The sequence below is a fragment of the Anopheles bellator genome, chromosome 2, assembly GCF_943735745.2.
Source record: "Anopheles bellator chromosome 2, idAnoBellAS_SP24_06.2, whole genome shotgun sequence".
NCBI classification, from domain to species: Eukaryota; Metazoa; Arthropoda; class Insecta; order Diptera; family Culicidae; genus Anopheles; species Anopheles bellator.
In genome coordinates, this window is record NC_071286.1 from 73644851 (window position 1) to 73665264 (window position 20414).

At 49.9% G+C, this 20414-nt stretch overlaps 4 protein-coding genes across 4 annotated transcripts; 2 read left to right on the plus strand and 2 right to left on the minus strand.

Moving 5' to 3' along the window:
* Positions 1 to 394: 394 nt before the first annotated feature.
* On the plus strand, positions 395 to 1571 carry LOC131208599 (post-GPI attachment to proteins factor 2-like). Its single transcript, XM_058201397.1, has 2 exons — positions 395 to 980; positions 1040 to 1571. Exons 1-2 carry the CDS (start codon positions 524 to 526, stop codon positions 1393 to 1395), a joined length of 813 nt encoding a protein of 270 aa, XP_058057380.1. The 5' UTR covers positions 395 to 523; the 3' UTR covers positions 1396 to 1571.
* LOC131208598 (L-2-hydroxyglutarate dehydrogenase, mitochondrial) lies at positions 1256 to 3427 on the minus strand. The gene is made up of 4 exons (XM_058201396.1): positions 3345 to 3427; positions 3075 to 3180; positions 2663 to 2972; positions 1256 to 2525 (listed from the first exon to the last, which is right to left on the minus strand). The coding sequence occupies exons 2-4, from the start codon at positions 3143 to 3145 to the stop codon at positions 1593 to 1595; spliced, it is 1314 nt and encodes a 437-aa protein (XP_058057379.1). The 5' UTR covers positions 3146 to 3180; positions 3345 to 3427; the 3' UTR covers positions 1256 to 1592.
* Positions 3428 to 6347: 2920 nt separating this feature from the next.
* On the minus strand, positions 6348 to 13797 carry LOC131212206 (bacchus). Its single transcript, XM_058205980.1, has 3 exons — positions 13261 to 13797; positions 9799 to 9949; positions 6348 to 9197 (listed from the first exon to the last, which is right to left on the minus strand). Exons 1-3 carry the CDS (start codon positions 13363 to 13365, stop codon positions 9145 to 9147), a joined length of 309 nt encoding a protein of 102 aa, XP_058061963.1. The 5' UTR covers positions 13366 to 13797; the 3' UTR covers positions 6348 to 9144.
* A 3112-nt stretch (positions 13798 to 16909) lies between these two features.
* On the plus strand, positions 16910 to 20362 carry LOC131208029 (protein spaetzle 4). The gene is made up of 3 exons (XM_058200671.1): positions 16910 to 16927; positions 18529 to 19856; positions 19930 to 20362. The coding sequence occupies exons 1-3, from the start codon at positions 16910 to 16912 to the stop codon at positions 20360 to 20362; spliced, it is 1779 nt and encodes a 592-aa protein (XP_058056654.1).
* The last annotated feature ends 52 nt before the right edge of the window (positions 20363 to 20414 follow it).

A 20414-nucleotide genomic window follows, 5' to 3' on the forward strand; every position in this document is an offset into this window, starting at 1 on the left:
AAAACGCCCTGACACTCTTCGCTAAGATCCCTCTAGTACAGGTTACACCAAGAGCTGGCTGCCTTGGGAAAGATTATTTATTCGGTTTTGTAGGTAATTTGCAGATTTCATTTACACCAAATAGCAAATGACGAACGTTTCTTGTTATTTTTGTTAATTTATTGACTGCCCCGGCTGTGCAGTAGTGTTACATCTCGAGGCAGATTTTCGAATTGATTAATGGTATTTTGACGATCCAGGCCAGAAATCTGTTGCTTAACCTGCGTTACAGAGATCTTACCCTGGGCCCTGGCCTTCGGCACAGCTGAGCGGTGCGGCTCAAGCTTTGTTTACAACCTCGCCCGTTTGACAGTCCACGTACGTCGAATCATTTTGTTGTTTTGCGTCGCCTACTTGTGCTTCGGGTGCTTTCAATCATTTAAACACGACGGCAATGCAATGTGGTGTGTAAACAGTTGGCTGGCAAACAGTCGAAAGGATTTACTTTTCGCGTACACAAGGCCGCGGCAACGACACGGCATCGATGTTGCCCCAGTACGAGCGACTCGCCGATTCGGCGGGGACCATCGATGGGTACGGTGGGTCCGCGATGCGAAAAAGTACCGCTCGCGTCCGCTTCGGTAAAGTGGCCGGTGCGACCGGCATGCTGCCGATCGTAGGGTTTCTGTTTTGCGTCGCCTGGTCCCTGTTGTACAACTTTGAGCAAGCGAACGCAACCCACTGCTTGGTGTACAACTTTCTGCCATCGCTGTCGGCCGCCATCGGGAACTATCAGCCGCAGCGGCTCGTGTGGCAACTGTCGGTGCTACTCCACGCCCCGCCCCGCTATGCGATCGCATTTCTGTACAAGAACCAACACCTTGCGCTCCTGGCCCGCAAGCACCACCGGAAGGAGTGGGCCTACTTGGCGTGCATACTAAACATCATCGAGCTGAGCTCACTGGTTGGACTGAGCCTGTGGACTTCCAGTTCCAGCTACGGTAAGGGTTCGCCCGGCGCAACGTTCCCTACTTAGATTGATTTTGTTCTTGTGTTGCAGAAGTTCACAAGTTTTGTTTCAGTGCCTTCGTGATCTGTTCCATCGTTTATATGCTGCTGATGGTGTTTATCAACCAGTTGACGCGCGTCGAAGAACTGCTGACACTGGCGGAGCGGAAATCGTACCGGTACAAGCGGCGCCTGCTGTGGATCAATATTATCTCCATTCTGCTGGCGGTGTACTTTTTCGTGCGGCACAACAAACACTGTGAACCGTTCGTTTATTCGCTGTTTGCACTCAGCGAGTATCTGTTCGTCTACTCCAACATTGGCTTCCACATGACGGCATACTGGGATTTTATCAACGCAAACATGTACTTCCATTGGCGCAGCGGCATTCATTTTAGTTCCGTTTGAAAACGATAAACGATCAAATCGGCAAATGTACATAAAACCAATGAGCGCGCATCGCGGGTCGCGGCAAGAAGATGGTCTATTCATTTTCAGGCAGTTTTAAAACATTATCAAACAGGAAACGGATCAGTGATACTTTACCAATATTATATGAAATCGTACAATAAAATAATGCTTCAACAAAACGGTGCTTTGGATGATCACTTTTTGATGTGAAACTCTTCCTCGATTTTGTCGGCAATCATCTTGGCGATCGACAGCGAACTCGTGGCCCCCGGCGACGGTGCGTTGCGACAGTGAAGAATGTTTCGCGACAGCGCCGTGTTTCCCTTTCCGTGGTCGAACACGAAATCATCTACCAGATTGCCCTCGTTGTCGAGGGCTTGCGCCCGAACACCGGCCGGTCCGCGGCTGACGTCGTACTCCTGAATGTCGGGAATGAATTTTTGGAGCTCCCGCACCTGGAGCGGTATGATCGCCGAACGGGCCACCTCCATCATGCCGGCCCCGATAAACCTGGACGCCATTTTGATCAGTCCCGGGAAACGCAGGGCGTCAATCAGCTCGGGCACATTGATGTCTGACCACTTGTACCCTTCCCGGCGGAATGCCAGCACCGCATTCGGGCCCAACCAGACACTCCCATCCATGCGCGGCGTGAAGTGTACGCCGAGAAACGGGAACCGTGGATCCGGCACCGGGTAAATGTTACCCCGCACCATATGGCACTTGTCCGGGTGCAGCAACAGATACTCGCCCCGGAACGGCACTATTTTGGGTACCGCCGAGCATCCCGTCATTTCCGCCAGCTTGTCCGACTGTAGCCCACCACAGGTCAGAATGTTACGGGCGCGTATCGTGTCACCCTTCGCGCTGCGTACCACAATCGGGTAGTCCAAGTGGTCCGGTGCCTCGCTGAACTTGGACACCTTAAAGTTGACGTACACATCTCCACCGGCCGCCTTAAAGTCACGCGCATAGTACTGCGTCACCATGCGCCAGTCGACGATCCCGGTGTGGGGCGACCAGATGGCCTTCAGTCCGTTGCAGAATGGTTCGATTTCTTTTATCTTGGCCGCATCCACCAGCTGCACTCCGGGCACATTGTTGGCAAGTGATCGCTGATACAGGTCCTGATATGGGCAAACAAACAGGGGATCGGCGTCATCAACGGGGAATTAATTCAAGCTATAAATATCGAATTCAACCCCGAAGGCCGAACGTAAAACTTCGATATGGGAGCACGCGCACGCACGCACCGGGTACTCACATTCAAGCGTTCTACCTCCACGGGGGTAGTGGCCACGATCAGCTTGCCGACCTTCTTATACGGCACGCTTTTCTCGTCGAAATACTTGTAACTTAAATGCAACCCTTCGACGCACAGTTTCGCCTTCAGGGATCCCGGTTTGTAGTAGATGCCCGCATGAATTACGCCACTATTGTGGCCACTCTGGTGAAACGCTAGCTGAGGCTCCTTCTCTACCACCGCCACACGCAACGTTGGATGGCGCAGGAGAATTTCACGGGCCGAAGCCGTACCGACAATGCCACCGCCGACCACCACAATGTCGTAATTTCTGCAAAAGAAGGGAACAAGAAAACGGAACAAGGCCATGAGCCTATCACTGCGAGCAGCGCCCCGAATTACGATCCGAGAGTACGATCAAATATTTACCCACCTGTTTGCCTCGACAGAGTACGCCCGGCGAGCAATCTTGCCTACGGTACATGGCACAGTCCTTAGCATCATTTCCCTGCAGTTTCTAAGGCACACACAGCTGGTTTCTACTCCCCGTTGCCACCACCGAAAAACAAAAACGGCGATCACCACGCAGCCCGAAGGGTCGCTTTCTGCTGGAGTACACCACAATCACTCCAACGTTACGAAAAAATTAGCACCGCACTGGGTGGACTCGCTGCCAGGGACCCTCTGTGCGCTGCCTCCTTACCAATCAGACGACAGTGATTGACCTTGTGTGTGACATTGTTTTACTACTACAAAACGGCGCGACCCACCGCCCACCAGACACCGGACACTGGGGGGCACAAGCGAATACGATACTTGCGAAAACATAAACCACGTGACGCGATAAAACTTTGACAGCAGCAGCTTAAAGCTCGCCGCACGTCGAAAGCTCAATCGAATTCGTTCGCCCGAACGACACCAGAGGGCGCACGCCGTTGTGTAAGCGCGACCGCGGGGAGGAAGAACCAGAAGAACGCCGGTTTTCAACAACCTATGCCGGTGCTGTATTTAATGATACTTTTTTGCCCTAAAAAGATAAGAAAAACTCGTCAAAAAGGGACTTTTCCAACCTCTAACCTACAAAGTGGTGTTCACCTTTTTAATCCGAATGTTCCAGTTGTTCTTCGTGTTCGTTGGGCCAATTTGACCTACCGTGTCATGTATCGGAAAAGGTGTAGGTAACACGAGGTGAACACGTGCACGTGGGATCATGGTGTAAGAACCCCCAACCCCCCAAAACCCCACAAAAAGGTTCCACCTAAGGATGTGCCGGTTTTATTCCGAGAGTCAGGAGTCCGAGAAAGAGATTAAATACTATAATGTATTTAATGTTTGATTCCTTTATTTAAGACTGTCGCCAGATTGGAGCAGAAAGGTTTCTCACCGAAGGCATCTCTCGCGCGTCGTGGTTGCGTGGCCACGTACGTAATCGACAACAGAGGGAGGACGCCGCAGAAGCCCAGAGCCCAACCCAAAAATATGTACATACATTCTATTTATCGCTCGTTATATTGACTAATAAAAATACGAGAGGCTCTTTCATATTCTCTGCCGGCCCCCGGGCGTATCGTGGCGTGTGCGTTATCATGTCGACGCGCTTGAAACGCTGTGCCATTTCAAGCGAAAAAATGCGCGTACCGAGGCGCAGCGAGAAGGGGTGGCCGGCCAGCAGCTACAATGCCAACGTAAGGCTTCGATGACCCACGAGCGCCGAAACAAGAGAGGTACGCACCATATAGCGCAAGACGAAAGAGCGGGAAACGTGCATTTTGGAACCACATTCACACATTTCTCTCGCTCTCACTTGGTTTGTGAGAACGTGGTTCGAATCGGTCCGCCCGATACCCGGACCAACAACACGACGACGATAATTTCAAAAGCAAGCCTTCTCTCCAGGTGGCCATAGCCGCCAACCCACTCTCGTCATGCCCGCGTTTAAGACTCACTCTCTCGCTCTCCCTATCTCTTTCTTATTGTATCTTTTCTTTTCGCGGCATCTTCAAGACCTTCTCTCTAGCAAGGCGCCAGAGCTGCAAGAATTCTCATCGTTCCCGGCGTGACGCGTATCGTTCACTTCAAAATCCCCCGGGATCGCCAATGGCTTCTGTTGGTGTTGGTGTTTCAGCGGCACTTCCTTCCGGTGTATTTTTGATCGGCATTTCCTCAACCGGCTTTGTGTGCGAATTGCAGACTTACTATGTCGTATTTGACAATTCGAGAATGGGCTGCTTTGACGGAAACTGATCCATATGCTCGTTCGGATCCAGGAATATTCGGCTTGGGTTGTAATTTTGTAAAAATAAATTCTCTCAATTATATCATCTTCAACCGGATCCTAGAGAGAGCGATCCAGTTCGCTCCAGATCTGTTTCGTCCCAACAAGAAACTTCTGGGGTTCCACCACAAACAGGTACACAACTTCTCTCTCTCACGCGATGACTCCGGTTCTCGTAGAGTGGCGTTAATGAATCGATTTTGAATTGTGCGCGCGTAGGGAAAAATACACGCTGCTCCAGCACGCAAAGGAAATAACTGGAAGGAAGCTAGAGCTTACAAAGAAGGCTATCTGCCGACGGGCCACACAATCTACGGTTCTAGGGTCGAACAGGCCGGAAAAATAAGCTTTCCTGTGCACATCCTCGCGCCGGGGTGCTTCCATTCCAGCGAGGCCACCTTTTAATTTTTACGATGCGCGCCTTCTATCCGGTGTCCGCTCTGTCGGCGGTTTCAGGGGTGGTTCTGCTGTCCCACATTTTCTCTATATAGAAAATCGAACGAAAGTGGTGGTCGTGGCGGCCATATTCGCAACATAGTGCAATGAGGTACGCGCATAAATAGCTTTATTCCGGGACGGAACTCTCTCTCGTCGGCAGAGAGAGCACAGCCGCTCCGCTACTGGGTAATATTTGAGTTGATCTGCGCATGTATTTGGAATCTATGCCCCGCGCACACAACCACCTTTCATGAGTCCTGGTGGTTGTATGATGTAAGAGGAAGCATTCCCCTCCAAACAGGGATGAATTTGTTCCCAGCGCGCGTGTTCTGTGCACGTGCGTCACCTGGTGTGCGTGTCAAAGAGACCTTTCTCCCTCTTTTCGCTCAAATTGCCCCCTACTGAAAGTGGGTGCGTGCTGTTCCATGGGAAAGGTAGTTGAGGGGGCCGCGGAGCGTCGGCTTCAACCGTAAGCATAGCCCGCCGGCCTGTTCGAGGAGAACCCAACACCGGTCTTCGTATATGCTGCTGCGCTCTGGGCCGAGCATGTGTTAGTGGTTCAATCATGTTGTGTGGGTAACACCGCGTACCACGCGCACTAGAGATGTCAAAAACTGATCGTAGCAAAGGTCGAGTCTCTTCTCTGGAAGTGTGGAAAATTGGGAGTTTGATTTTTCCACACGCAGCAGCTGCATGATTTGTCCGCTCAGGGCACACCATAGCGGCGCGTGGGCAAAACACAAACCTTTCTCCTGCGATTTTCCGGAAACAGCTTCTGCTCTGTGCATCCAGCAATCCGGCGGCTGTAACGACGCCAAACCAGAATGAAAAGCGCGCGTATCATCCATTGCACATATCATCGGGGGTTGCTTCGATCGGATCTCTAATCCCTCGCTTCTCTAATATATTCTCGTCGTTCCACATAAATGAATTGGTTTGGGTTTCTCTATCTTTTTAAAACAGAATAATAGAGCTTTATCTATTTTTACTACTTTCATTATCGTTATTTGAGCTCACAGAGTTCCACGGGAAATAGAGTTTCATCAAACGCGTATGCACAGCAGCGCGCGCTGCTTAAGTTTATTTTTTACTCAGTAAGTAACCCGCTTTGCATCTACTGCACAACACACGGTTACCAAGCAACGACCCATTGGTTGCTGCTCATATGATGCAGAGCAGAAAGAAAAGGTTAAACGATGGACTTCCCCAAAAAGAAAGGTTTAGCAGCAATAGAAGAAAGAACTATGGTAGAATCGGAACGTAAGTGCGGGAAACATGCACAAACGATGAGTTACGGTGATTATCGAAAACATTTTAAAGGAAAAACCAAAATTTCTGGAGCAAACTTTGAAAAGATCATCTAGGAGCCATGAGTCAAAAAGTAGGTAGAAATGCAGCGCAGCATACTTAAACACTAAACACCTTATTTTGTTTTGTTGAAGTTCTACGTTAGGTACTCTTTTTGTCATTATTATTATTGTATAATGCCATCCATTTCTTTCTCTACGATTTGCCCTCTCAACCCCTTCCACAGCGAATAGGCAAAGTGTGCTTGGATCGTTACTGTCTGCACTATCAACTGTCGATCCACAGAGAACTGGCCAAATTGTGGAATTCTGATAGGGTGGTGGGGACGGGGTCCATCCACCAGAGAGTTCAATTTCTCACCGTAGGTGCATATGTTGTGTGTCAATGTTTTCTTTTCTTTATTTTTTGCATCCTCTCACATGGCGGTGTCTCGCCATGAACGACCTCTTAAACATTACCATAAACATAGTATGTACTGTCCGAAATGTTTAATTAAACGATGTGGGGGGGGGGGGTGTATGTTGAGGACTTTCCTTAATTTTTGGATGTACCACCCACGAGAGGACGCGCCAAACATCGTCCGTCCGTCCGTCCGACACACGGGTGTACGGCCGGACGACACATTTTGGGATTGTGGGGGGGATCAATCGATCGATACAATTGTTTTACTCTGCTTTAATAAATTGGTTTATACTTCTCTCTCGCGTTTGTTATTCTCGATTCTTTTGCTCCATTCTACTTGGTACACAAAATAAAAAAAAACATAATTAAGTATAAAAAGAGAACTAAAAATCATTCAAAAAATGTATCCCCCACGCTAGAGCTGCTGCTTGATTATTTTAGGTTCCTTGTTGTTTTTGCACTATTTTGCAGAGACATTCAACGTAATCTATGTTGCACTTCCTCTTGCGGTCATACAGTGTAATGTGTGTTGCTGGGTGGCTCCTATTATTTTCTCTACTTTGCAATGAACAATGTCCCCACCGCGCGGTCCTCTACTATATCGCTATGTGTTCGTGTGTGTTTTGGTCAGGTTTATAAGTTCCCGTCGTCCTTTTATTATCTCTCAATGTCTCTCTCTCTCTCGCGCGCTCTTGCTCGTCGAGTAGTAGTAGTAGTAGTAGTAGTCACACTGTACGGTGTAGTGTCCTGGGGGATGCACGGGCGTTTGGTAACGTGCGCCTCGGCTGCCTTGGCCACACAAATATGAAGGGGAAAGGATGATGCACGACACCATCTCGTCGTCTCTCCCCGATACACTAAGGGGGCTCTCCACAAATCGAAATTGAGTTACATCAATTTGATGATGAGATCCATATAGTCTCTCAGCCACCTTCATGGATAACACTCCTCAATGTTTTTAATAATGCTGTGCGAGTAGTGTGTGATTTCTGTCTTCGGACCATGTTGTGTACCTTTTTCTTTGCTATAATACCACTCATCATCATCACTGACAACATCTCCTATGCAACGCGCCGCGGCTAATGTATGTTTTGACCCATTTTTAATGACTAATGTCCAGCCGTGATTCTGCGCACCCTATAGCGCACTCGTGATTTTCAGAGGCTCGCAGCAGAGCACTCCGTTGCCTCCAGTCTTCTAGAAGTCTTCTAAAACTATACCGAGACCTGCGACCTGTGTGAGTGGCTTGGCATAGATTGCTTAGATTACAAACTGAGCTGAGAAAACATTCCGATACTCTCTCTCTCTCTTGTTCGCGGGCCATCATCTTGTTCTTCTCGCGCGTCCATTTACTAATCTCGCATTGTGTCCGTCTTTTTCCCCTTCTTTGTCGGTGCTACACACTCATTCTTATAGCAGAAGAGGCTGCTGTTACTTCGTTCCTCTACTAACAACCTTATGGTAGGTGCGCAGAAAGTTGTATGCCTTCGCGTAACACGCGCTGAATCGAGTGTATCCTGGGCTTTTCTGCAACTGTGCATATGATGATGTTCCGTTCTGTGTGTTGGTTTGCATAACTCTTTCTTATACCCTTGGGTCTATATAGATGCATAGATATATATATATATAAATATATATAGATATATATTTATATATATATATATATATATGTATAAGCACTCAGCATAATTGTTCTTCAGAAAATCCAGTTGCTTATATCGTGTTCTTTCTCGCTCTTTCTTTCTTTCTTTCTTTCTTTCACTCTTTTTCTCTGTCTTGTGTTGATAACTGGCGTACTGCGTGTGATTGTATGTGTGTGGTGAATGGGTGTATGTGTTGTGTTTTGCGTTTTTTGTTGGTTTTTCTCTTCATCATTTTTTATAAAATATATACACAAACAAACTTTACAATTGTTTTCATCGATGCATATACCTTTTGCAGCGCGCGCCTCGCTCTCGCTCTCTCTCCTTTTAAACGCAAATTCAAAATAATAAATCACCTATTACTAGAGTTATTTTGTTTTGTTTGTTTTTTGTTTTTTCTTTTGTTAGTCTCACTCTCGCATGTCCACTCTCATTCATTACGCGTCCTCATCGTCCTCTTCGCCCTCGATTGAAGCATCATCCTCCTCATCTGAAGCATCATTCGCGTGTTACAATAAAAGGGTCGCGCCAATAATGCATACACGATGACGCAAGCAGGAGAATACATACATAAAACGATGGAAGAGAGATTGAAAAAAGAAGAAAAGACGTGGAAATGTAATATCAGCAAACAGATTTCTCAAAACAGAACAACATATCGCGCAGTGGGTGGTGGTATTAAAAATGACCGATGTAGCAAAAAAAGCACAAAGAAACCCGTGCGTCGGTGGGCTTCCAGAAACAGGATCCGTAGCGTGAGATACGGAACATAGGAGGCTGTGTATATCGTAGCCACACGCGTTTCGCGTTCTTACCAGAAGACGGACGCGGCAAGGAAAAGAAAGGGGCCGCAGCGTGAGTTCGAACACATTTGGCGCGAAAACATTTTCACGATCGATCAACGCGTGACCCGAGAGATTCTGCCGCGGCCTGCTGAACAGGATATGTAGGACGAACATCAGACTTCGCTCATATTCCCCAAAAACCAGAATGTGTGCGCGCAGCGCCGCTCTCTTTGGCTAACAATTTTATTTGATTTAACCACCACCACCACACCCAGGAGAGAGCGAATTTGGGAGACAAAAGCTTACCTTCAGCCTCGATGTCCTCTTCATCGCCGTAGGGAAGGTCGTATTCCTCGTCCTCGCCCTCCAGCTCCTCACCCTCGTCTTCCACATCTTCCTCCTCTTCGCCGGCGCCGTTCTCGTCTTTCTTCACTTTTTTGGATTCTGGAGTTTTCTCCTGTGCGTGATAAGAGGGTTAAAATAAATGTAAAATATTGTTAAAAAAAGTGCATACAAATTGTACATTAGAAGAAGATTCTTATTTTTGGAAGTTAAATAAGCGACTTTGACTTTCTCGACAATGTAATGAATTCTCTTCTTTTTTTGGCGGTTATCCCAAGGGCACAGGGACTTCTTGTGGGCGCCACCACAGCCACAGCAACAAGAGAGTGCTCTTCTATCATTTTAACCTATATAAAATAGGGAACCACCCCACGCGCAAACTCCCTCTCCACAACAGAGACCCGTGCGCTTCTCACCCAGCTTTAGAAGCTTCAGCAATTGAATACGGCGCCGAAAATGGCATTTATAATTGCACAAAATCAATATCTCCCATTCTCAAAGCTTCTCCCTAGTTATGAAACAAAATATACATTTCTCTACGTATACACGAATGTCTGATGCTCCTTTTATCAGTCACGCGTCGTCGACATCGATCAGACTAATTTAGGTAAATGAAATATTAGATGTAAAAAGTAAGTAGCGCGCGTAAAACATAATCGATGAAGAATCCATACTTCGCTATCCGTGGGTTAACGCGGAAGAGAGTGCAAAAGAAGATGGACCACACCATTGCACGGGGGGTCGCTAGGCTACACCGGCCATCATCGTATCGCCCTCCGTCCTGTTTTTCAGTTCGAAAAACAATTCCTTTTGATAGAGGGCGCGCGCGCTTTCTTCATGCTCCACTGGCCACTGGTGGTGTGCGTGAGTTCGCGTCCACAGGAGCAACGTTCGCGTTTTGGTGGCAGAAAAGTTTGTTTACCTTTTCACTACCACACTGTGCGCCTCCCATAGCAGCAGGCTATGCACGCCACTTACTCTGTGACACCGCTGCCAACATCGATCTATGCTTATGCGTATAGTGGTGTGCGTGATAAGCCCACTTCGATCTCTTCAAAAGCCGGCATTTTTGACAGAAAAATTAAGGATCTGTGCTCGGGCGACCCTGATTCAGTGAGTGCGGCGGATTGGATGAAAAGAAAATGATAAAGCGCACACCTCACTCGCGCGTGAATTATCTGACCGACCGCATCAATAATCGATGTGGCGTGTAAAATATAATTGGAAAAATAGTCGTTGTATTTGTACATTGATAATATGTGCCACCCACCCTCTGCCGTGTTGGTACACACTTCTCTACCGGCGTCTGGCGGAGTGGATGTGTGCGTGACGCCGCGAGGCGAAACATTACTGTACTTCTTCCACACCACGACGCTGTTATGTGACGCCGCCGCTGCGTTGTCGATGATGCTCACGCGTCGCCGCCAACTTTACCGAGGGGTGTTCTGGTTCTGAGAGAGGAAGTGGCATTTTTTTCAGATCAAACACCCCACAGCAACGGTGAGGCGTGAGGGGAGGCGTCCTCTCCTCCAATTTGTCCACGGGGAAACGAAAAAACTTAATGTGAGAGAGTGTAATACTTTCACATATTTCGAATAATACTAGGCCCGCCGACCCGACCCCAGGTGCGCGCGTACTCTCGTTGAACCGTTTTTCCTTCCGTCAAACAACACACCAGAGAAAAATTAAAACTATTTTTATTTAAATTTTGAATCATTTTGATGCCATTCGAAGAGAGGGTGAGCTTGGTAAAATAGGATTCGCATTTTGCCTCTTTCTAACGGAGACGCCACAGCGCGCGTGGCAAACCGACGCGCCTCCGTAGCCATGTTTTTGTCCCAGAGAGAACGCGCAACACACCGACGAGCCCCGTACGCATCGAACTGTATAATATTTCGCAAGGTCGATCCAATTCCTATACACCTGTGCGCGCGCGAGTTGCTTGGCGTTACTGTGGTGCAATGGTTTCTTACAGAAAACCTGAGCACAAGAGGAGACGCTACACTTCGTCGAATGTTGTGAGTTTGAGCCAAATTAATGCTTAACCGCATTTATTACTCAGCGCCCTTTGCGCCTCTTTGTAGACGGGCTCTCTCTCTCTCTCGCACGACCAGCAAAGCCTGGTCTGCCCGTTATATTATTCCATCAATCTCAAAAGGGATCAAAAATAGATTTGCCGATGTTTGCCGTGTTCTCTTAATGGCTCACCAGAAAATGCACACTCTCTACTAATTGGTATGCCACGGAAGATGATAATTTCACGCTCTCACTAGAGTAGATCGATGTTTGATAGCATCTTCCTAAAAAAAGCCCACTATTCGTAGAAAATTTGGAAACCATATTATTACATAGAAAAATTGGTACAAGCACCGCACCGGCAAGTATTTTAAAAGGCGCCATATTTCCGCACACACTTCAGCATGCAGCAGGCGGCGGCGGCGGGGCTTTCTCACTTTGCGCCGTTATAGGTGTGCGTGTCGTATACCTCCCCGTTCGATGTGTTTGTGCGAGTGAGAAAAAACACCGGCCGGCCGGTTTTCTTGTCAACGAAGAACAGTGCAGCGGGGCGCGCAATGGAAATGAATGATGGCCATCGAGAGGGGGGAAGCACTCGACGACGCGTAGGAGCATTTTCCGGGAGTGAATATAATTAAGTAACACACAGGGCACGCACACCAAAAATGTACTGTTTTTCTTCCCAATTTGATAGTGCCGTGAAGGATAAAAATCTTTAGATTAGGACACACGCAAGTTTCGTGGGGGTTCATTGGCCAAACAAATTGACCACACTGGTTTTGGTTCATTCCGAATGCGGGGGCCGTTATTGTCGATACAAAAAACAATGGTTCCATTTCGGGGGGCTCGACTACACTACTATTTCTTCTTTTCAAATCTCACTAACCCAGAGAGCAGCTACGGAGCACGATTCCAAACGAATGTACATTATTCCCCCATCATAGTAACCCCTGCTGCCAGGGTGTGTGGTGGAAACAATCCATGGCGCGTAGTACACCGAGAGGATAACATCGGGAATGGAGTATACACTACACCGCCGCACGGCACGGGAAGACAACGTGTCACACACGCGCGCACCGGCGTGTTCTGTATACGCATACACTCGCAAAATCGAACACAACAAACACGTGAGAGAGAGAGAGAGAGCGAACACATCCACATGCTGTTGCTACACACTGGCGCAGGACCTCTTTATCGGAGGAAATGTCCTCGCGCGCGTCCACCACCAAGGGTCCAAAACTCACGCCAACGGCGTCGTCGTCGCCGCTGTGGTTTTGGGAGGGCTACCCGATTCGCATTGACTTGAAGATGTGCGGTGGCCCCCTCCCCTTCCGTTGTCTTCGGTGCGCGTTGATGGAAATCGGTGCGCGCGGCGGGGAAATCAGAAAAGATTATAATAATAATACTCACCTCGGCAGGCCGCTTGACTCCTTTCACCTCCTTGGTTTCGGCTTTCTCCTCCGCCGCGGCAACATTCTCGACCTCGACTTCACTGTTTTTGTCCGCAGAACTCATTTTTTTGGTTTGGGTTGGTTTCTTCGCCTTTCCGGTCAAGTAAATCGTTAACGACGCGCTGCTTCTGCTGCTCCTGCTGCTGGTTGACGCTCCGTAGTGCGTGCGCGTCGGGTGCTGTCAGTTAGCGGGATTTCTCTTCACGCGGAATGAGCGCGTTTTTCCAATTTTCAGCGGGCTTGCACCGGGACGATAGATTACACCGATCACTCTCTGCACTTCACAGCGTACGGTTGATGAATGTTGACCTCAGCGCCTCTTTAACAACTAGTAGTCTCTCTATCGCGCGCTTCTGTTCTAGGCCTCTTCTTTCTCTGGCGACGCTTTCAGTCTTGCGTCTCGCTCTGGGCTGTGTGTGCTGTGTGACGGGCGAGGACCGGGAGGTACAACCGCTCGGGACAAACGATGCTAGCGCACTGACCGTTCGAAGACGACTGTGACGCTGCTCCGGCCCGGCATGGTGAGGTGTGAACGACAGCGCGCCGGTTGAGCGACGGCCACGCCACGGTGGGGGAAACCGCTTTTTCGTTACTGGGCCCCTTTGCGGGCCGAATGTAGTTGGGGTTTCATTTTTCGCTACTGCAACGCAATTTTAGACACCAAACTGCATCACGGCTTTTGGGGTTGAAACTAAATTGAAAAAATTGTTTCTCCCTGACGAGGGATGCATGAGTAGAGTGCAGGCAAAATTTGAGTTGCCGGCATGGGTAGAACGCGTCGGTTGCTTGGTGTTGAGACGGCGTCCGACGCTTGTGCTCAGCCCGCTGTCTATAACATCGGATCCAGCACTAAAGTTTGTTTGCTGACTGTCATTTCTTGGCCGTTGGTTGTGCAGTTCCCCGTGCCACTTGCTTATCGTAGCGTCCGTTGCGAACACCTGTTTTGCGAACAGGCAGCCTGCCGTGCCGCAGTAAGAAGTGAATTTTCCGCTTCGGAACTACTCCAGCATTTAAACGCTCGCGGTCCCGGCAATCGACCGGCATCAACCACTCACATTCACACCACCGCCAGCTGTGGTAGGCGGCGTGCGTAAAAGATGCCATCTTTTTTTATCGCTTCAAACTCGAGGTGAGAAATTAGCAAAGCCATAATCTTTCGCCAGTTCGGGGTAGTATTGTCGTCGCGGAAAGCAGCATCTTCATTTTTGCATCCGTGTTGGCGGAATTTGGATACTAATAATGATAGCTTTTTAGCGGAGAATTTTATAACATTTTCGTTCAATTGCGGTTAATTTTGCTTGTGGGAATTAGTTGCCAGTCGTTTGCGCACATTATATGGGGCCCCGAGTAATCGTTGTGTGGCTGACGACGACGTGCAATCGTTAATGTTTTGAGCAAGCACAGAGGCGTTATCAATCGCAGCGGGGCTTTGGTCACAAGTCGCTGTACAGTGTGTGAGCCATTTGGGTCTGATCAGGTCCCGCTCTCCCTGCAGGACGGAAGAGGGGTGATTGGGTGTGCCGTTAGGAACATCGAGGACGAGATCCTTTATTTTCTTTAAAAGCGTTTGGCTTTGGGGTGCTAATCAAAGTCCATCCAGCAGTAAAGCTCACCACGAATTACCACGAGTATTCACACGGTTTTTCGGAAATGCCCTGCCTTTTTCCGACCAACGGTCAGTATGAAAAGCAGCTACTTCAGTTAATGAAACTTTGAGATTTTTTTTACTGTTTTCCAAACATTCAAGCTCGCCATAGACACTACTGCCATCTAGCGGCTTGACGCATCCGAACAGCTTTTGAAGCTTTCTCGTACGCTCGGAACCATCACAAAGCTTTCGGTTATGTTGGAAACCCTACCGGAAGCGGAAGAGGGTCATTCAAATGCCGATGGTAAATTGGTAAAAGAAATGTGAAGCATGTTGGGGTATGTTGTTTTGCGGTGACTGTTTGCCACAACACAAGCGATACAGGATAATATTCAATTATGCAATAACATTAAGTACAATGCACAACAATGCAGAGAGAGAGAGAGATCCACAAGCGGAAACGCAATGATGTCATCTGAATCGCCCACCCAAGAAATGCTTTATTATGTTTACTACTTTCTCTGCTTGTGGCTCTCTGGGCAAGTCGGAAACAGGGGGATTTGAAGAAAAACACCTTACACCCGAACCAGCGGCCGATGTGAGTGCGCGGCGCAGCACGCGGTTCACGAGAGCTTTAGAGTCACAGCACGGCCACACGGGCAACGAAATACTACTGACCTACTAAAAAGAAAGTCTCTCTCGCGCGCGAACGCGTGTTTGATCGCCACCCGAGCTGTAAGTGCACCGGAGGGCGGCGACTCGGTGTGTGACTGTTGTGTGTTCCGGTTCCCGTACCACCTCTATACGCGACCCGGCGACGGTTGCGTGAAGCTGTGTATGTGGCTGTTTGCTCTGCTTTCTCTCTCGTTCCGCGTTTTCGACTAGTAAGTCCTCTGGCCCGGCTGTGTCCACGGCCCTGGCGGGGGGCCCACGTTACAAACCAGTCCCATCCTAGCATCCGCGCAACGAACAACTAGTGGCTCCGATTGGACCTCCGTTGTAACAGCCCCGCGAAGATTCCTCTCCGGTGTAGTCGTCGTCGCGAAAAACAAACGTTCAGTCTCTAGTGGAAGATTTGCAGTACACGGCACCCACGGTGGCTCGGCAATTCGGAAAGATTAGCGAAAGATGATTTAAAATATGTCCAATTTTTCAAGACTCCACTAGCGCACATCCGAAGAAAGCAACGGCGCACGGGAAAGAAAGCAGAGAAAGTTCAGCAGCAGCAGCAGCAACATGTGCAGTACGGCGGCGACGGCGACGGTGGCCGCAGTTTGTACAAGTGCAAGATCAAAAAAGCGCATATGGAGTGGAGTTTCGGAGATCAAGTAGCACCGTGTGTCCGCCACAGTGTTATCAAGTGACGGTCTAAGAATTCGGGTGATGATAAGGGCGTGATCAGCGCAGAGACCAGAGATGCGCCAACGTGTCGAATGTTAGTTTAATTGTGTCCGTTTATGGGCAGTGGCCAGAAGATAGTACGTGCCGGATCCAACAAACACGGCACGACCAGTAGTAGTGCTTCGCCGTAGTGCGAAACAGTGACTTCGTGAAGCCCAACAGTGTGAAGCCGAGTGTCCTTTCAATTACTTGCGAACTTGGGCACGTGACGGAATCGGTTAGATAAACGTCAATCCTAGAATCTACGCGATTCCTTAGTTCCGATTGCTACAATCCCAGCAATCGCGTCAACGATACGAACGAGCTCTTACTTCACCGCCATGGTTGCCATGGAGATCGGATTCGTTCAATCACCACGTAGTAGCGTGAGTAGCGACGTGTTATGCACACAGTTTAAGGTTAAGTTGTTGGGCCATCTCGGTTCAATCGCAGAGCTCACTCGCTGAGGGCAAAGTAGAGCAACTGCAAAAAAAGACGTTCCGCCTCAGTAAGGTGTGCCTCTGCAGCAGCAGTTTGCATTTGCGGTAGGAACACCTGTACTTATGTCTCCCACCCTCCCTATGAGGGGACATGCGAGTGAGCGGTCGCCTCCCGTTTTCCCACACGCCATGCAGGGCCAATGGAGGAGGCGCGCGAGGTTCGTGGCCTAATTTTAGCACACGCATTCAAGTCTCGAGAGACCTCGTCTGTTATGTGGCACCTAGAGAACCGCGCACCGAAGAAGAACTGGATCGTGCGCGCGATCTAGTGCGTCACCGATAGAACGGGGGTTCGAGTGGAGATCGTTACGTAAAAGGGTTGAAATAGATTTTTTTTTACGTTCGACAAAACCACTCACTTTCCCCGGCCGGAGCTAGAGTATTCGAAAGGGCTCGAAAAGGGAACTAAGATTGGCTGTGATCCGGCGAACAGGTCGTAACCGTCGCAAGTCATTGGCCAAACCTTCTTCCAAACGGGCTTTGTTTGGGGGGTTTTGGTTTTCTTCTGACCCTTTTGGTTCGCATCGGATATCGAGAGCCGATTCGTCTCGCGGGGTATACGGTCGGTCAAATCGATTTCTACTTTTACTCTCGTTTTATATCGGTCCCCGACACCGTATGGAAATCGACTTTCGCTTTCGCGCGATCTGCGGTCAAAGCGCCATGAGTCCACCGGTCACCATGTGATCAAGCGGATCGGAGCAGATCGAGAAACAGATGCGCATGTGAAAGTGCACTCGTGCAAGGTCAGCAGTCCCAGATGTTCGTGAAAGTGCAGGGCTGAGGACAACGAACGGTAATTAATCGGTGGCCAAGGAGTTGGTGGTTGATTTTGGGGAAAGTTTGCCGGGTAGTGAGGAGCAAAGCACAATCGATTAAAATGAAATGCTCGTACCCTGACTGATCGGTTGATCGCACCCCGCTCCCAGGTGTAGTACGTGCTGATAATAATAAAACCGCGCCAAGGTTTATGGTGCTGCCAGAAAAATGGTTCACTGGGGCTAGAGCGCACGGCTGGCTGGCACGACAGCCGTTAGATTTGAGGCCGTCTGGTTGCGGTGCCACAGGTGCAGGTGCCACACCATTTGAGGGTGATCAATGCGGCGCACGTTGCCCTGCTGTGACCGGAATGCCAATTACCGAACAGTGTTCGATCAACCGATCAACAATGTATTATTTCTCCGTTTCCCTTTGGGCCGTGCACGACCTTCATCTGGAGTACACACTTTCATTTTGATAACGCAAACTCGTCGCCTCGATTAGTGTTAAATGTTTGCTAATGTGTTTGTCAACCCACGAACAGTAATTGCGCAATCACATTCACATTTACAACGATCCTACTTGCTGGAGGGTTAATGTAGAAATGAAATAAATGCTGCCTCGGTGGTCCTCCGTTAACCTTTCACTTTTTCCATATCAAAACTTTGGGGACCACGATAACGGGGGCAAAAAGTAAAAGTTGCCAGCTGCGGCGGCGGAACCAGCGAGCCGTCGATCGAAAGCACGACCGGCGAAAACGGAATGAGTCGTGTGTTTGGGGTGTTAATGTGTTGCGGCCCCCTTTTGGTCACCGAAAAATGTTTATTTGCTTTGAATGGAAGATGGTCCCGGCACACGAGGAGAAAGTTGCGAATCAACGCGTGACCGACCCTCGTCAGCGGGTGTTGCCGAAGAAGTTGAAATGAAGCTCCTGGTCCAAGCTCCAAGTGTATCTAAGATTAAAACATGCCCCAGACTTAGTTTTTTTTTCTTCTTTCAGTGGCGCACCGGGAGTTTGCTGGTGTTCTGTTCCATTGTTTTGGCGGTTCTCCTACTCCCGCTGCTGACCGGGACTACGATAGCGGAAAGCTATGGCTACGATTCGGCCTCCTCGTGCGATCCCACCAGAACATCGCGCCGGGGTCGATCGCAGCTACTGAAGACGATCCCGTGCGACCTAAGCGTACAGGCGTACTGCAATCTGCCCGGATCAGCCTACCCGTGGCATGCCGTGCGTCGGTTCGTGCACGAAAACCAGGGCCTCATGCGACGGATGTACGGTGACGTGCGCCACATATCGGTGCTGAAGGATGAGATCGAAAACAACGAGATCGACGTCGACGACATCGATCGGGCGGCCGAACGATACATGCGACCGGCACCGCCACACGGCAAACGGCGGCCAGAAGGTGGCAAGCGGTTAAAGTATCTGCGACCCGCAACCCAGTACGAGGTGCCGGCGGCCGGCGGTGGACACTATTTGCGTGACAAAAACAACGAGATCCCCTTCAATGAACCCCACTTTCGGCCAGCACAACAAAAGACAACCTCGACGACCGTGGCGCCCAGCAGCACCAGCATTCCAGCAACCACACCACCGACGACGGCGAACCCGATAACCACCGCCCGGAGTACGGAGTCGTCAACGACGGGAGAATCGCCACCGCACAGCAGCAGCAGTGCCGGCAATGTTACGACCGAGGGGCCAGTTTTCTCAACAGAAGCCCCTGAAACGAATGAAATTGTTAGTACGAGCGAGAGGACCACGGTTTCGTCGAATAAAACCTTCGTCGGAGATATCTTCCTGGCTGCCGATTCACACGAGCCCAACAGTACGTTCACCAACAGCATTCTCGTTGGGTCACCGGCCGAGCCAATCGATCTGCCCGCACTGTCTTCCCTGGCGAAGCTGGATACGGACAACGTTGGCGGTGGGGACGGTGGCGGCAATGGAAAGATATCGTCCACACTGAAACTAGTAACGACGACGACGAGTGCAATCGACGGAAACACGACGGCCAAGACGGTCGAGGTGGAGTCCACCATCGGTGGCTATCCGAACGATCGGCTAGACACACTCGACACGCCGACGAAAGATGAAGGGGACGACGCCGTGGGAACGGTTGAGCTGGAGACGGTAACCGGTCACACGACCGAGGCCGAAGAGGCCGCCCCAGCGAGCAGCTCACTTCATTCGCAAAAGATTCGCTTCGAAAGCATTAAATCGTCGCCGGCGAAGAAACCTCCGGCCGGGGCCACCGCCGAAGGGCAGCTGTTTCAGGATGCGGCCCAAAAGGAGGCACCGACGACCGTCAGCGGGCGGGGCGTGTAAGTTTAGCAACCCTTCTACGTTTGCGTCAGTTCCATTTCTAATCCACCGTCTACTCTCCCACACACACAGCAATGCGTGCCCGGTGAAGGAGGAAGTGGTCGCCCCGTTCTGGGCGAACAATACCCGCGGCGAGGTGCTGGCCCTGCTCAATCTGTACCCGTTCGAGCAGTACGTGCACTGGGAAAAGTGTACGCACGAGCTGAAGCAAATGTACTGCCGGGAGGGTTGCCGCTGCGAGCAGCAGTACCGTCTGCACCGGCTGCTGGCGTACGATCCGCACAACGAGTGTAGGGGCATCTTTTCGGACTGGTTCCGGTTCCCTTCGTGCTGCATCTGCAAGTGCTACGATATGCCGTTCGACGTGCGCGTCACTTCGCGCAGCCCGCGCTCGCTGACGAAGGAATCGATCGAGCAGGCGGAAGACGAGCTTCAGAATGCCATCTACGCGCGTGCGATCGACGACTGGTACCGGCGTCCGAAGGAAGGGGACGATGTTGACTAACCGACGCCCCAAACAAACGCTCTCCATGCAAGGCTAGTGAAATACGCTGAAA